We start from the raw sequence: 15,645 nt of genomic DNA on the forward strand, positions 1-15,645 counted from the left end.
TATGTATAAGTCTTTGTAAATATTTGGCAGTTCCCGGTAATTTTACTCTTTTTTTTTTTTTGTTGTTGTTGTTTTTGTTTTTGTTTCTCTCATCGTTTCATCTAAAAACGTTTGTTGCAATTGAACCATAATGAATGACGGGTTGTATTTCCTCACATCTGAACACTGACTATTTGTTGTTGTTGTTGCTACTGCTGTTTTATATGCCGTTCTTACCTTGATGGTGTAAAGAGTGTACGGGTGTGAACCAGTTCCACGGTGCTCCTTAGCTGTGATTGTGCCAGTAATGCGAAGGTTTTGGATAATTATCGGTCCGTCGGGGCTGCTTAGAGGCTCAAAACTGAATGAAGGCAAGGGAGACGAACCATGCAATGGGCTTATGACAGTTGGTTCATTGGTGTTCCCAATTGGTTCAACAACCAGAGGAAGCTCCTTTGCTTGGCTTTCTGAAGAGACGCTACCTTCACTTTCCAAGTTCTGAAGGCTGTTGACTGAGGGATTTTTTATTTCTTCCAATGAGCAATTTGAGTGCTCTGATGTCTCTGAATTCAACAAGACTATTGGGCAGAAAACATCTAATTGATTGGAACAAATACCCTCCAAGTCTTGACCCTTATTGCTTTCAATTCCACATTCCTTAGGTTGGTCATACAAAGCATCATCTTGTCCTATCATGACCAAGGAGTCGATGGAACTCAGTTTGTAGTTGCCTAATGGAGATTCTAAGTCGGAATCATTTTCTTGATAAAAGGAATTTGAGTTGATTCCACTCAAATAATTTCTTAAGGTCTGACTTGTCTCTTCAATATTGTTCTGTTGACAATAGACCTCCTCTGAATCCGTCTCATCGAGCATAGAGAGTTCAGGCAAGATGATATCTACAATATGTTCCCTTTCTGTTTGAGCTTTTGGAGTAGGGACATCAGCATTGCTTTGGTGGGCGTTAGTAGTCTCTTGTGGTAAAGTGAGCTCTAATTCGACACAGGGAAGCAGTACTGACAAATCCTGTGTCTCTTCTCTAAGCATCTCCCTTGATTTATTAGAACTGCCAAATATGTCTATCATGAAAAGATTCAACCAGTCAGGGTCAGACATTTTATCAAAAAGAGGGAGCAGGACATTGCAGGTGATGAGTTCTCCAACAACAAATCGTCCTGTGCCTGTTTCCAAGTGAGGCGGGGGTACTAAAACATGCAGCAATAAGTCCACCAGAGTTCTTGTGTAATTGACTTCCACTGTCTCGCTGGTCATAACACAATGAGGTGTGGTAACCCTGGAGTAGGCCTGCCATAATTTTTCCCTCTCACTATTCGCCTTTGTAATTGGATACCCCTGCCGCTGGGCAACCAGCTCCTTGGCTCGAAGGTAATCCTGCAGATGGCAGCCAAACATTTCCAAGATCCTCTGGCTCAGTCTCTGCAGCAATACAAAAGACCAATAAATGTGAATGGCCTATTGAGCTAGCCATACATCTTCAATCCCACTTATCAACCAGCTAGTTGCCACCTGGGTGGTGTTGTTTTTTAACAATTATAGTTACAAAATAATTGTTATGTACAGACAATTAATTTACAGTCTAAATTGAACAAATGGTGCATTTCAGTTTCATAGCCATCAATATTATTGCCACAGAATTCAATGCATTCCGTATTTGGGTATTAGATTACATTTGACAGAACTATGGTGAGTTACAGGCATAAAATTAAATGGTAGAAATGCATACTCTTATTACGTTTGCACAAAATGTACAACATTTTTGCATATAAGCCAAGTATATCCATTACCCAGCTATAGTGACTGTCTTACAAAATACCGATAGTACCTTTCTGTCTAATTGCTTTGCACGGATCTTCAGCTCCATGCCCATAGAAATCATAGCCTCTTGAACCTCCTTTTCAAAGCCACTCTCAGAGGAAACAGTCTTGTACCAAGAAGAAACAAAGTCCCTGATAATCTTCCTCACTGAATTGTGGATTTCTTGGTCCAAGTGATGCTCATCTTCCTGAGTGGAAAGAATCTGAAAATGAGCAACAAGTGAGAGAAATTGGAAGTGTAGTATTATATAAGGCCTTAAGTGTCAAAACAGGTTTGTGTGATATATTAAAAAAAAAAAAAAACAACAAGACAAAAAACTAGATGCACCCCATTTCACAAAAAATGTTAAACTGAGCTTCTGGCAATGTTCAAAACTAATTGATTACCGTAATTTTAAGTCACGTTTTTTTTCATAGTTTGGGTGGGGGGTGGGGGGGTGAGCGACTTATACTGAAGAGCGACTTATATGTGGATTTTTTTCACAAATTTTCACAATTACCCCCAAAAAATAAGTGAAACCGCGATAAACGAACCACGATGTAGCAAGGGGTTACTGTAATTTGAATTTCAAGTGACGTCAGCGGCGCGGCGGTTGTTTACATAAAGGACAAAGATTCGATCACGAGATGACGCAGATGACGAAGGGCCCCACGTACCACCGGCATAATTAGTGGCTTTGTTTGTAAGTGACACAGAGGACGAAGAGTTTGAAGGATTTAATGATTTGGAGTGACACAGAAGGTTTGAAAAACTATTATGGCTTTTACGCACGCCCGGTCCTACTCTACGGAGCTCTCTTTCACCTCCGTGGATGGAAGTCGGGGGCCGGCGCTCGGCCGGGTGGCTGTTCGGGGACGGTGGATGGGGCTTGGACATGGCTTTTACGCACACCCGGTCCTACACTACGGAGCTCTCTTTCACCTCCGTCAGCACAAATATGGCACCATTCAAACTGCCTATGATTAACCCCAAATAAAGATCAGATGCCCGAGTATATATTTTTTTTTTTTCATTTTTGTCATTGGAAGCCATGATCCGCAAAAACATTCCACAGCACAAGAGGTGTGTAATTTTTCAAAGCCATCAGTCTGGTGAAAGATACAAAACAATTTCCAAGATATTAAATAGTACATAGAACACAATGAAGACAGTCATCAAGTGGAGAAAATAGGAGCACCAGTTGCATCACTAAACTTGGTTGCCTTTCTAAAACTGATGGGGGAAAAAAACCAAGAAGAATACTGTTCAGGGAGGATACTAGGAGAACAGCAACAACATTGAAGCAATTGCAGGAATTTTTGGCCATTGAGCGCATCCAACAACAATTTTCCTTCACATTCAAATGTCAAGGACGATTGAGAAGAGTGTCATGAAAGAATCCTTACAGTATCTCACAAAAAGGAACAATCAAGCCCGAGTATAATTCACAAAAACGCTCTTAAAATGCCCCCCCCCTAATGAATGTAGGAGTAAAATGTCTCATCGGTCTCATAAAACAAACAGACCGTGTGGCGACTGTGGCTCAGGCAGTAGAGCGGGTTGGTTAGTAACCAGAGGGTTGGCGGTTCCACCCTAGCTCTGTCACAATCACATGTCGTTGTGTCCTTGGGCAAGACACTTCACACACCTTGCCTCCAGGTTGTCATTGTAAATGAGAAAATGTTCTCAATTTACTTACCTGGTTAAGCATTGAATTAAAAAAAAAAATCAATATTTTGGTACATTCCAGAAGGTTTGATGCATTTATAATTGAATACAATATCAAATGTTTAAAAAAAAATTGTTGCTTCCATCATATTTACTCATGAAATTTGTACTGGCCCACTCACGCCAGCGCCACTGAATTTTAGGGGACCTGGGACCTGTCAAGTGGCCCCAGGTAACCTGACCAGCATTTAAGTGTGCAGAATATTTTAATGCTATCTAGTGGTGAACAAACAGATTGCAAAAAAATAAATTCAAAGCGTGTGCATCACTTCACAAGCCTACCACCGATGTCTTTCGCAGAAGTGAAAGCAAAATGTCATCACATATGACTTCTAGTATTCCCTCAACTGATGAAGTGCATTGCAACACATGCTGTAATCATTGATCCAGCAAATTTCTGAGTGATTTGTCTCCTTTGGGTATCAGAGAGATGCCGGCAAAACATGTCAGCCTCCTGTGCATGTAATATAATTAGCAATTACTGGATCTACAATGATATTTTGTACATTGATGTTTGTTGGAATAATCTCGGGGGAAGCCTTGGCCTGCCAGACCAAGAGGCCTTATCTTTTACGAGTTTACGACTCTCCTTTGAACTAAGTACTACCTATTCAGTTCAGGGAATGTCTTTTGATCCCCGTCAGCCTTATGTATCCTTCCTGTCCTTATGTTACTTTTGTGTTTGTTTTGTAAGAAGTCTTCACTACCAATGAATAGGCGAAATGTTCTTTGTTTAGTTTAAAGGGACTTCATTCCTTTTAGTTAACTGTAGCCTTGATTCATAGATTGTAGTTGATCGGAACAGTTTTTCTTTGTTAAATGTTATATACAGTTTGGAGTAGTCACATATAAGTTATCCCATATTTACTCAATGTTCGTTTAAGGAACTGTATACCAGTTACCTGACATTTACTTAATATGTGTTGAAATGTTTAGGTAGGACTAGATATTCATTATTATTGTGTTGTGTTAGTTTACTAAGAAGATAAACTTAGCAAGGGTTTAGTTGCATTGTTCCACAGGCAAGCGGCATTCATCGTGCTTCAAGTTATCTGATCACAGTCGAGGAGGAGTCGGCCACCCATGGAGAAGACAACTGGTTGAGGGAAGATAACAGACTCTGCAATCCCAATGCGGGGGCCGAGGGCCGACAATTAAGTGCTAAATCAAACCACACTACATTCCTTAGCTAATCAGCGTTGCTACAACCACTATCTCCCCTCCCTTTAGTGTAGCAACGCCTCTGTAACCAGGGCAACCAAAACATTAAAAAGAGGAGCACGTGGAGGACGAACTCAGAACTGATGGAGATTGTAACTGAGCTTCCTTTCTCTATCGTTCTCCTCGCGAGTAAACTCATCCTGGTTGTCTTCTCCTCTTCGTTCCAGCATGTGATTTAATGTCTGATCATACTTAGACCTGACAATGTGATAGAACGTTTTTTTTTTTGCATATTACTGATTTTAATTGTGGGTTTTTAAAACAAATGAACAGTACAGAATCAAAACATTCTACACACTGTCCATTTAATGTATAACCCTGATTGTAATGTAAACTTGCTGTCAATTTTGCTTTTTATTAACTTGCATTGGGATTCATCAGAGAAGAGGGCCAATGGGATATATTGCTGTGAACAAATTAAAAGTATAACGCTTACTTATTTGGAGGAGTATATAAGTGATTATTTTTACCTGTTCCAGAGTGAAAAACCTCTCCAAGTGAATCACGCTGTTGGATTCCAGGATAGCCTGTGAGCCTAGCCACCCCCCAAGTACCACAAGCAGGCTGGTGAACACGCACAGCAGCCAGATGTTAACGAGCAGATGGAAAAGAACAAGCCAAGCCAACAGTACGCCAAGGCCCAATAAACATCTCTGTCCCAGCACCTCTGCCATACTGAGGGATGCTTGTCAACCATGCATCAGACCTAAAAAACAAGAGGGAGACACTATGAGTTGTGTATGGGTCACACACTGAAAAGAAAAAAACATTCTACCATCTTATATTGTGTGAGAAAAGCAGATATATTTTAAAAGTCAAAATACGAGGAGAATAAATTCACATCTCCTGGTGTCACTTTTTTTGTCAACTCCGAGTCCATTTTTCATACAAAGTAAGTTTTTGAAGAACGCATTAACATACCTTCCCTCAACCATCCGGCTGAGTTCCACGGCATTACTAGCATGGTAATAGCCGTTCCATAATCAATCGGTTTTGAACATCGAATGCCACAGTAAGCAAATCGATTGCCTATTTAAGCTTATTCGTTGCTTAAATGAGACTCAATCGCACGTGAACACAGACGAGGATCGTGTTATGCTCATTTTTAACGTTTTAATATTAAAATGTAACTAGTCGTTCCAATTGTAGTAGTGCAGCAGGTTAAATATGCGACGCGTTTATCTAAACTTGTGATGGTACATGTTAGATTTAAAAACCGTTATGTATCTAAATGTAATGTACTTTCACGTTAACACTGGCGAAGAAACGAAATGACGAAATATTAGTCAGGGGTCGAAAAATAAACTAACGTGGTTCCTTCATTGAATGGGTCAGAACGACACACATATTGCTTACCTTACAGCATGCTTAGTATACTTAAAACAGAACAACAGTAACATACAGTTTCAATCTCTCAATGAGCAAGACCCCTCTTGTGAGCTGTGTACTTCCTGTAGCGTGACGTCATTGCCGGATGAAACGCCCACTAAAAAATGTGTTCATTACATTACATTACATTACATACAATAATGTACGACCATTTATGTTTGGTAAACGCTGTTTTTATTGTACTGTATCCTGGATAATTTATGGTGTTTGAATTATTGACGATCTTCGTCAAATAAAGTTTAAATACTTGCAAAGTTTCGACTGCCGATTTTCAACCCTATATTCTGCCTGCTCCCTGATCTGTAATTTCTCCTGTTCATCTCCCCCGATGTTACAGTGACGTCAACAGTTTATATTGTAAGGAACGCACGCTGCACAGCGACAGCCGCAACGTGTTGCGTGTCTCCAGCGGCGCAAGCAGGTAGGCTCCATCTGAACGGCTGCTCTTGGTCTACTTAACATTAATGAAAGTCCATCCATCCATTTTCTGAACCGCTTAGTCCCCACGGGGGTCGCGGGCGTGCTGGAGCCTATCCCAGCCATCATCGGGGAGTAGGCGGGGGACACCGTGAACTGGTTGCCAGCCAATCGCAGGGCACACAGAGACGCACAACCATTCGCACTCGCACTCACACCCAGGGACCTCCGTGAAGCTGGCCCCCCACCCCACGCAAAATTTAAGGAAAATAGTCTGTTTCGTTTGTGCTTCGTTTATGCTGGTTTGAGCAGCAACATTTTTCGTTTGTGCAGCAACGATTTTCGAGTTATAAAACATTATTTTATAGGTCATCCAGAGTTCACCCCCCCCCCCCCTTTTCCTTCAAATGGACCCAAAATAGTACTGTTCGTTTGTGCTTCGTTTGTGCTGGTTTGTGCAGCAAAAAGTTTCGTTTGTGCTGCTCCGGCTTCGTAGATATTAGACATTTATTTTATCACAATGACGTCACCCAGCCCCCTATGCTATGTTTTTTTTAGTTATTACACATTTAATTTATAGCGATGACGTCACCGTATTTCGTCGCGAATGTCAATCCCCTGGAATGCTCCTGATGCAAGACGAATACAAGGTAAATATGTTCTTAGCCTTTTTTTTCCTTTTTAGCTTACAGAAAACTTTTACTGCGGGAAATGGCTTTTAGTGCGAGGATATTTCTGTAATTATGTTTTTATTGTGCTCATTGATTAATTTCCTTGTTATCAATAAGCCTATATGATCATTTATTTCAATTACATCTGACGTGAAAAAGGTTCATCGCAACCTAAATTACCTGGTGAGTCTGTCTGTTCCAAAACATTAATTAATGCAACAATTAATACATGTATGTGAAGTTGATGACAGCGAGAAAAAGAAACTTGAAAACGTGAAAAAATAACTTTATTTTTCAAAGGGAACCTTATCAACACTTTTTTTTCCAACAAATCAAAACAATGCATCACTGCACTGTGTAGAACACAGCATGTGGGAAGATCTTAGTATTTACTGATGCTGCTTTCACTCCACTTCCCAGGTCATTATAGATCTCCCAGGCATATGCAGTCCTCCTGCAGTATGCCACATAATGCCCAAGAGAATGAAATGAGTGAAGATGGGGAAAATGGGCTGTGCTGACTTGCAGGCTATAACCTCTCTAATCTTATTTGTTCAGTGTGGTTGACTCTTGAGCTGGTGTGGGAAAATCTTTCTCGAAGAACTTTAAAGCCACAAGGTCTCTCGTTAATATACGCAAATTCATACATACCAAACAGACAAGTTTTCCTGTTCACCTTCGTTTAGAGTCCAAATGTGTTAAAAGCTTAGCTCAGCAGGGACACTTGCATCCTCGGTCATGAGTAGGCGGTTGACAACTTATGAGACAATACCTCTGTTAAAGGTAAGTTAAATGCACACTTTGCCTTCTTTTGATTTGTGTGTCTGTCATCCAACGATATCTTTTGAACTTGCCATCATTTCACATTTCTTCATTATCTCGTAATTAATTATGTGCTTGTCTCTATAGGCTTCGTTTTCCTTTCACAAATTCCGCACAAGAAAGTCCAGACTGTGGAGTTCCATTGTCAAGATGATAACACACATGTCACTGTGCAAATTTTGTAAGTATTAAGCTGTGTAAGAAAGTAAAATCGAGCGCTTGAAAAAAAAAATATATATATACATATATATATATATATATATATATTTGACAACTCAAACTGACTTTTTCTTGGTCTGTCAGTTGCTGCAGTTCTATTGGGGGTTGTGGTGTTTGTAGTGAGCGGGATCACTGAAGACCCCCTGTATGATTGCCTTCAAGACACAGACTATAGTGAGCTCTTAGATATTGTGGATAAAGGACTACCTGCCACAAAGACACCTCAACACGTAGCAATTATTGGTGGGGGCATTGCTGGACTCACCGCTGCCAAGTTTTTGGAAGATGCTGGCCATAAGGTAAAGTGACGAAGCTCTCCATTGTGTCAAAGCACTTTTGCTTTATGTAAACGTGAGAAGGCTGATAATGTGACCCAATGCACGACAAGGTGACCATAATAGAAGCCAGTCACCGTATTGGAGGACGCATTGAGACCTTCAGGAACACAAGAGAAGGCTGGTATGCAGAATTGGGTGCCATGCGGATCCCCAGCTTTCAAAAGTGAGTGCTGCACCTTTTGACAATTTCATTTTGTTCGTTATAAATTTCTGATTGATTTTTTTCCAGACTTTTGCGTTTACATTTTAAAGTATAACGCTGACTTTTTTTGTGTGAAAACAAATAATAAATGTTCAATTCTCTTTGGATATTAAAGTATACCTGGGTGCTCAAAAGGAAAATATATTAAAAAGTGTGTCCAAACGCAATTTTTGTTACACTGGTTGTATTTAAGCAAGTTTATAATTAGCTTACCAAACTTATTTATCGAGATGCTCTGGACGCAGCCTGGAAGAAGGGTGCCGAAGGAAAGCCGTGACGCAGGTCCATTCACAGCTCTCTTTGCTTCGCTGCCTCTCAATATTTTCTTGGTTAAATTCTGACAATTGAGTCATTCTCGCAAATTTCCAAGGTTGATACTGATGGAAGGTGAAAAAATAATTGAATATATCCAACGTCGAGATGTCAAATGAGAATGCAGGAATGGCTGACGCGCTCGCTCATGTAGCAACAGAATCGTGGGTAGTGGGTCGTACTTCTACCTCAGTCAGGTGATTGTTGGGCCCCTCTTTGTGTACTGTGGGGACCACAGTATTGTGAATTCTCCACAGGTCCGAATGTGAGTGTGAAGGTTTACCGGGACCCTCAGAAAAAAATGAAACGATAGATAGAAGGTGCATTTGAGGCAGTCATATTATGTCAATAATGTTTTTTGTTGTTGTAAGTCTTACAACAAAGTCTTTTTACAAACATCTTACAATGTAAGACTTAGCGTAGATGAAGAGACCAAAATTAAAGAATTACAATTATAAATGTTGTACTTGAAATCAAATGCATAACTTCTACACCTTTACATTCTATCCTATGTAGAATTTGTTGTAACATATTCTATTTTTTACAGGATTCTGCTGTCCTTTGCTTCCAAATTGCAAATTCCCTTGAACCATTTTATCCAAGATGACAGGAACACCTACTTTTTACTAAATGGCAAACTTCATAAAAACTTTGCTGTGGCAAACAACAATGATGCGCTTAACTACACACTGACTGAGGGAGAAAGGGGGAAATCAGCTGCGCAGCTCTTCAGTGAGACTCTGTGGAAGGTTTGTTGACAGTCTGGGCTCTCTTTGAGTCAATCCAGTCATCAATTTTTTGTGGCGCTAATCCTATGCATGAAGGCTACCCAAACTGACTGACTGGTCACCAGTCCATCACAGGGCTGATAAATTGAAACAGCCGACCCTGAACATTCCTGCCATAATAATGTACTTTCAATTATAGTAGGCTCTTATTTCTTTCATTTTCACAATGAGAATAAGTTCTCATGTGATAAATATTTCAATCTTTGCACAGGTGAGAGATGATCTTCAAACAAATGGCTGCAGTGCAACCCTAGCAAAATATGATTCCTACGCAGTCAAAGTAAGGAGCATTTACAGCATATTAACTAGGTTAATCTAGTTGATTGTGACCAAAGAAAGATTAGAATTAATTCAAATAATTATTATCATTGTTTGTTTGGCAATAGGAATACTTGGTGAAAGAGGGCAATCTGAGTCGTGGTGCATTGCGCATGATTGGCGACATCTTGAATGAAAACAGCCTCTTTTACACCTCCATGAAAGAGATGTTGTACATCCAGTCCGACATCAATGACAACACTGAGTAAGAAAATATTTTGATAAGTAATATTTTATGTTGGAGATGTTTAATGTTTTCAATACAGACTGCAGTATATTCTATATTATACAATAAAATAGTGACATAGGATTTGACTGAATTGATGAATAGCGAGATTTACAATCAGAGGCCAAAAAAAATGTTTGGTCAAATGGTATTACATTAATTGTGAAAAAATGCTTGTACTATCTCAAGGTTTTTAAAAATGAACACAATTTGCAATTTTGATACTTTGGCAAGTAACATGAGCGATTTTGGGGGGGGGATCTGACCCCTGGGCCTTGAGCTTGACACCCATGGTCTGCAATGTTTTGATTGTTTCTTTTTAGAGTTGCACAGGATATATGTCACATAAATGATGTAAAACATTTTGAAATGGTTTATCTTGTCATTGTTCTACTTTGTATTACCACAAAAGCCTGTCATATGAACAGGGGTGTGTAGACTTTTTATACCCACTGTAGCTCATGTGCTCATACAGAAACAAGTAATGAATCATTTAAAACTCTGGATGCTTCCCAGGTACTTTGAAGTGACCGATGGCTTTGATCACCTCACAACGACTTTCTACAGGATGTTAAACGCCACAACCATCCTAAACTCCAAAGTGAAACTCATCAACCAATCAGGAGGCAGAAACGTGACAGTGTCATACCAAGATCTGCATAATCCAGGCTCCCTGACCAACTTGACGGTCGACCAGGCCCTGGTGACAGCCACAGCCAAGGCTACTCTCTTCATTGACTTCCAGCCAGTACTTTCTAGTGACAAGATGGAAGCCTTGCGCTCGGTTCACTACGTGAGCTCCACCAAAGTGATACTCAGCTTCAGGGAGCGCTTTTGGGAGAAAGAGGGCATCAGGGGAGGGAAGAGCATCACAGACCGACCGTCTCGCTTCATTTATTACCCCAGCCACGGTTTCCGAGGAACAGACGCGGGGGCCCTGCTAGCATCTTACACTTGCTCTGATGATTCCACCCTTTTTCAAGGCGTGAGCGAAGATGAGCTAAAAGCTGTGGTCCTTGATGACTTGGTTAAAATCCATGGTGCGGACATCAGGTCTCTTTTTACTGGCGGACTGGTGAAGAAGTGGGACTTGGACCCCTATAGCCTGGGAGCGTTTGCCCTTTTCACACCCTACCAGGGCCGCTATGCCAGAGACCTATTCCAAAGTGAGGGACGAGTGCACTTTGCAGGGGAACACACAGCTTTACCTCATGGCTGGATAGAAACTTCACTGAAATCTGCTCTTAGAGCAGCTAAAAATATTAATAGCCTCACAATTTAACCCTCGTTAATTGGGGAGGGTTTTTTTAAAATCCAGTCGAATGTTTTATTTCTGTCAAATGTGTTTCATAGATACATAAAGTTGTTGTATTTAAATGATTTGTATTCAAATATATCAGTAATCACTTTACAATGGCTGTTTGCTCTAACTTTCTAATCCAGAAATTTGAGAATTCATACACCGAAAATATTTCAGTCTACAGAATCAATTGTTAAACATGTTCCAGATGGTGATGATTTTATTTTATAGCAGGGATTATAATATGAAACTATGATGTCTAAGATTACATAAATTACAATGTGATATTTATAATGAGTATGTTAGTGACATTGATTTGACTTTACAATGCAGTTCACAAGATTAGACACGTACAATCACTTTAATTGAAGGCTTGTCCTTGTAAACATGAGTCATTTGTATCTTGACCATCCATTACGTTTACATGTGTTGTTATAGCAAACATTTACAACAGTTATACTGTACCTTAAAAGTTTCCAGATTTACAAAGGTAAGATCTGTATTTACCAATTTAGTGTGTCTTTTCTGTAGTAAATAAAAGTTTTACGTTGAGGCCACGAGTTATGTTGAGCAGAATCTTCCAGGAATCTAGTATTTGTAGAATAGGTTACGTGACAGTGCACTCTCTATCAATCAATCAATCAATCAATCAATCAATCAATCAATCAATCAATCAATCAATCAATCAAGTCAAGTTTATATAGCCCTAAATCACAAGCAGTCTCAAAGGGCTCTGTCCTCTGCATTTAACCCATCCCCATGTTTATTTTGATCCATCCCTTGGGGGAGAGGGGAGCAGTGAGCAGCAGCGGCGCCGCGCTCGGGAATCATTTTTGGTGATCTAACCCCCCAATTCCAACCCTTAAATGCTGAGTGCCAAGCAGGGAGGCAATGGGTTCCATTTTTATAGTCTTTGGTATGACCCGGCCGGGGTTTGAACCCACAACCTTCCAGTCTCAGGGCGGACACTCTACTACTAGGCCACTGAGCTGGTGGCCTCTAATATAACATTAAATGCTAGAGCTGTATAAAAGGTTATCCCGATGAAAACAATACATTTTGTCAGTTACATCAGGGTTATGTGTTAAAAACAACAATTACACTTTAGCTTCAGTTTGCATTAGTGCAAGAGATAAACTGAATTATTTGAGATGTGTTTCTAATACTTTAATTTCCTTATCATAAATTGACAATCGAAACTGCTTTCACTCCATCCATAAATCTCCTCTTTGGTCTTCTTCTTGACCTCCTGCCTGGTGGTTCCATCCTCAGCATCCTTCTACCAATATATTTACTATCCCTCCCCTGAACATGTCCGAACCATCTCAGTCTGGCCTCTCTGGCTTTATCTCCGAAACACCTAACATGCGCCATCCCTCTGATGTACTCGTTCCTGATCTTGTCCAATCGCGTAACTCCCAAAGAGAACCTCAGCATCTTCATCTCTGCCACCTCCAGCTCTGCCTTGTCTTTTCCCCAGTGCCAGTCTCGAAACCATGTAGCATTGCTGATCTCACAACTGTCTTGTACACGTTTTCCTTAATTTTTGCTGATACTCTTTTATCATACATCACCCCTGACACCTTTCTCCACCCGTTCCACCCTGCTTGGGTGTGCTTCACCTCTTTTCCACTCTCGGTCGCTCTGGACTGTTGACCCTAAGTACTTGAAATCCTCCACCTTCTGGATCTCTACTTCCTGTAGCCTCACCAGTCCACTTGGCTCATTCTCATTCACACACGTCTTTTTCCGGCTAATCGTCACTCCTCTCCTGTCCAGGGCGTTATGATTTCTAATAATTTACTAAACTATGATATACATGTACTGCATTATTTATTCATATGCAGGTGCCTTTGAACTGTTGAGGGAATTATACCCCAAAGCACATTCATTGGAGTTCTGTAGAGCTGGATTAAATAAATGTCTGATTTAGCTAAAGTTCATATATGGCATAAGCAATGATCAGTTCAACTGAAAACTATTAAGTATTCAGAAGTATGCATTTACACTCGGCACGTGTTAACATTAGACACCAGCAACAAAAACATTTTCAATAGGCAAGATGTTTTGAAAATGAATGTGTTATACTGGAGCATGGAGAATGGAAATGTGGAAAGAGAGCTTTGGCATGGATAATGACAAAATAGCACAAAAAAAACGTTAACCATGATTAATATTGTATTGAGTTCATTGTCAGACAAGACAGTTCACCATGACCTAGGAGATAAAGAAATGAGACGGTTTACACAAATTGGCACCAGCAAAAGTACAAGCACTGCCAAGGATTGGACAAAATGTAGCAGGCCATCTGGGTGAGGGGAGAACTAGACGTTAAAATATCAAAAAAAAAGGACAAGACTAATAGTCTCCACCTCTTGTTACGAAACCAAGTGAAGTGCATAAAAATGTGAGAGTTGTTTTATGGAACGTGGTCATTCCATGTCTTGGGGGGAACACGTGGCGCCGAACAGCCTTTTTCCTGAAAGCAGACTTAATGTAATTTAACTAATCTAGTGAGAGTCTGATTTATGTGGATATCTTTGTCCTTAGAAGAAAAAACAAACACGCGTTAAAGAAGTTGGACACAGGTAATTAGTAATGGTTGATGCAAGACGGAAGGTCCTCGTCTCCTATACATTAAAAGTTCTACGTAAATGAATCTTGACAAGATTTACTCTCTTACAATAACAGCCAGTTTACTGTTTAATGTTCATATTCAATGACCACTCCATTCAAACATTAAATGCTCACAAACATGCCTGACGGCAGCTCAGACACGGCACTCTTTGCATCCTAACATGTTAGCAACAAAAAAAAAAAAAAAAACATATGCAAATAGAGCCCATCAAAGGTATTTGCAGTCCATAATTCAATGAGTGCCTTTCTGCACCATTTGAGTGAAGCGGTTGGTGATGGTCAAGGTGGTGTCGATAAATCGCTCCACACAGCTCACAAGGCAAGTCTCTGTCCGGTAGTCTAATTTGGTTCCTGGGCTATCCACACACTTGTCCCAGCACACATCTGTGAAGTTGTGCACCTGAAACAGGCAGAAATTATGGAAATGTAAATTAGTAACATGACAAAAAACAAAAAACAGACGCAAGTACTTTCTTTTACAACTAAGTAGTATTAAGCATGTATGTAAATGTGACTTGCGTGTCAATGTTTTCAAATTGGACTGGTATGGAGCATCTTTTCAGTATAATTTACAGTGTATACACAATAACCTGAGTTACAATGTATTCAAAAGTATTTTTCCTTACACAGCAGTTTACAAAAACACAGTTCATACGTACACGAAATATTACTGCAAAGACGTACGTAACGTCCTTTCTAAAATAGTCCTAAAAGTACTCTATTACAGTGACACAAGATGGACTAGGCTAACTGTTGCAACAAATTTGTCGTTTGATTTGCACGGTTCCAACCGCCTTGTCAAAGATCTCCATGTGGTATTCGTGTTCATAGGGCTGCAGTGTTGGGTCCACGTTGGGATACAAACCTGGGCCTGGAACTGAGCCTTCTGCTGTTCGATGGCGATCAACCGCTGAAGCTCTGTCGCTTCCGCTTTCTCCGATGCACTGAGATTGTCAGAACCGTCCATTGCTGTTCTCAAGCTTATCTCAAATAGAGGGCAGTGCTTTTAAGTAACCATCGGTAGTGACCTTCTAACTGGCTGCGCATGCGCGCGATCACTACTTCACTTTTGCGTGGACGACGACGGACATACAAGTTGTGGGATGTGTCCCTTTACATCACTTGTGCCCCTCCGTCTTCTTTGTAAATCAGTTCCTCTCTGATTACGTGTAGCAAATTTATTAAAGCGCGTTAAATGATTCAAGAGAAAAACCTGTCAAAAAGCAACGTGATATTTCATTGTTGTAGAATACAATTTTTGGG

General features: G+C 40.3%; 3 protein-coding genes across 5 annotated transcripts in view; 1 reads left to right on the top strand and 2 right to left on the bottom strand.

Annotated features, from left to right (window-relative positions):
• The window catches only part of snx19b (sorting nexin 19b), a 140,769-nt gene extending 134,557 nt beyond the window's left edge, over window positions 1-6,212 (bottom strand). The window contains exons 1-4 of one of the 3 annotated variants that reach the window (XM_085916874.1): window positions 6,100-6,212; window positions 5,214-5,449; window positions 1,823-2,002; window positions 217-1,416 (exon numbers count right to left, since the gene is read on the bottom strand). In XM_085916874.1, the coding sequence (XP_085773000.1) occupies window positions 217-1,416; window positions 1,823-2,002; window positions 5,214-5,417 (1,584 nt within the window). In that variant the 5' untranslated portion in view covers window positions 5,418-5,449; window positions 6,100-6,212. Of the gene's footprint in view, window positions 1-216; window positions 1,417-1,822; window positions 2,018-5,213; window positions 5,450-6,099 lie in introns of all 3 variants that reach the window. The other 2 variants (XM_085916872.1, XM_085916873.1) reach the window with 2 other exon arrangements.
• A 918-nt stretch (window positions 6,213-7,130) lies between these two features.
• On the top strand, window positions 7,131-12,302 carry il4i1 (interleukin 4 induced 1). The gene is made up of 8 exons (XM_085916876.1): window positions 7,131-7,199; window positions 8,130-8,223; window positions 8,346-8,560; window positions 8,650-8,762; window positions 9,661-9,862; window positions 10,113-10,181; window positions 10,288-10,424; window positions 10,962-12,302. Exons 1-8 carry the CDS (start codon window positions 7,173-7,175, stop codon window positions 11,725-11,727), a joined length of 1,623 nt encoding a protein of 540 aa, XP_085773002.1. The 5' UTR covers window positions 7,131-7,172; the 3' UTR covers window positions 11,728-12,302.
• Window positions 12,303-13,910: 1,608 nt separating this feature from the next.
• On the bottom strand, window positions 13,911-15,539 carry timm8b (translocase of inner mitochondrial membrane 8 homolog B (yeast)). The gene is made up of 2 exons (XM_085916927.1): window positions 15,248-15,539; window positions 13,911-14,782 (listed from the first exon to the last, which is right to left on the bottom strand). Exons 1-2 carry the CDS (start codon window positions 15,347-15,349, stop codon window positions 14,615-14,617), a joined length of 270 nt encoding a protein of 89 aa, XP_085773053.1. The 5' UTR covers window positions 15,350-15,539; the 3' UTR covers window positions 13,911-14,614.
• Between the last annotated feature and the right edge of the window lie 106 nt (window positions 15,540-15,645).

Source organism: Syngnathus leptorhynchus, chromosome 7, assembly GCF_054491065.1.
Source record: "Syngnathus leptorhynchus isolate UIUO chromosome 7, UIUO_Slep, whole genome shotgun sequence".
In the NCBI taxonomy this organism is placed as follows: domain Eukaryota; kingdom Metazoa; phylum Chordata; class Actinopteri; order Syngnathiformes; family Syngnathidae; genus Syngnathus; species Syngnathus leptorhynchus.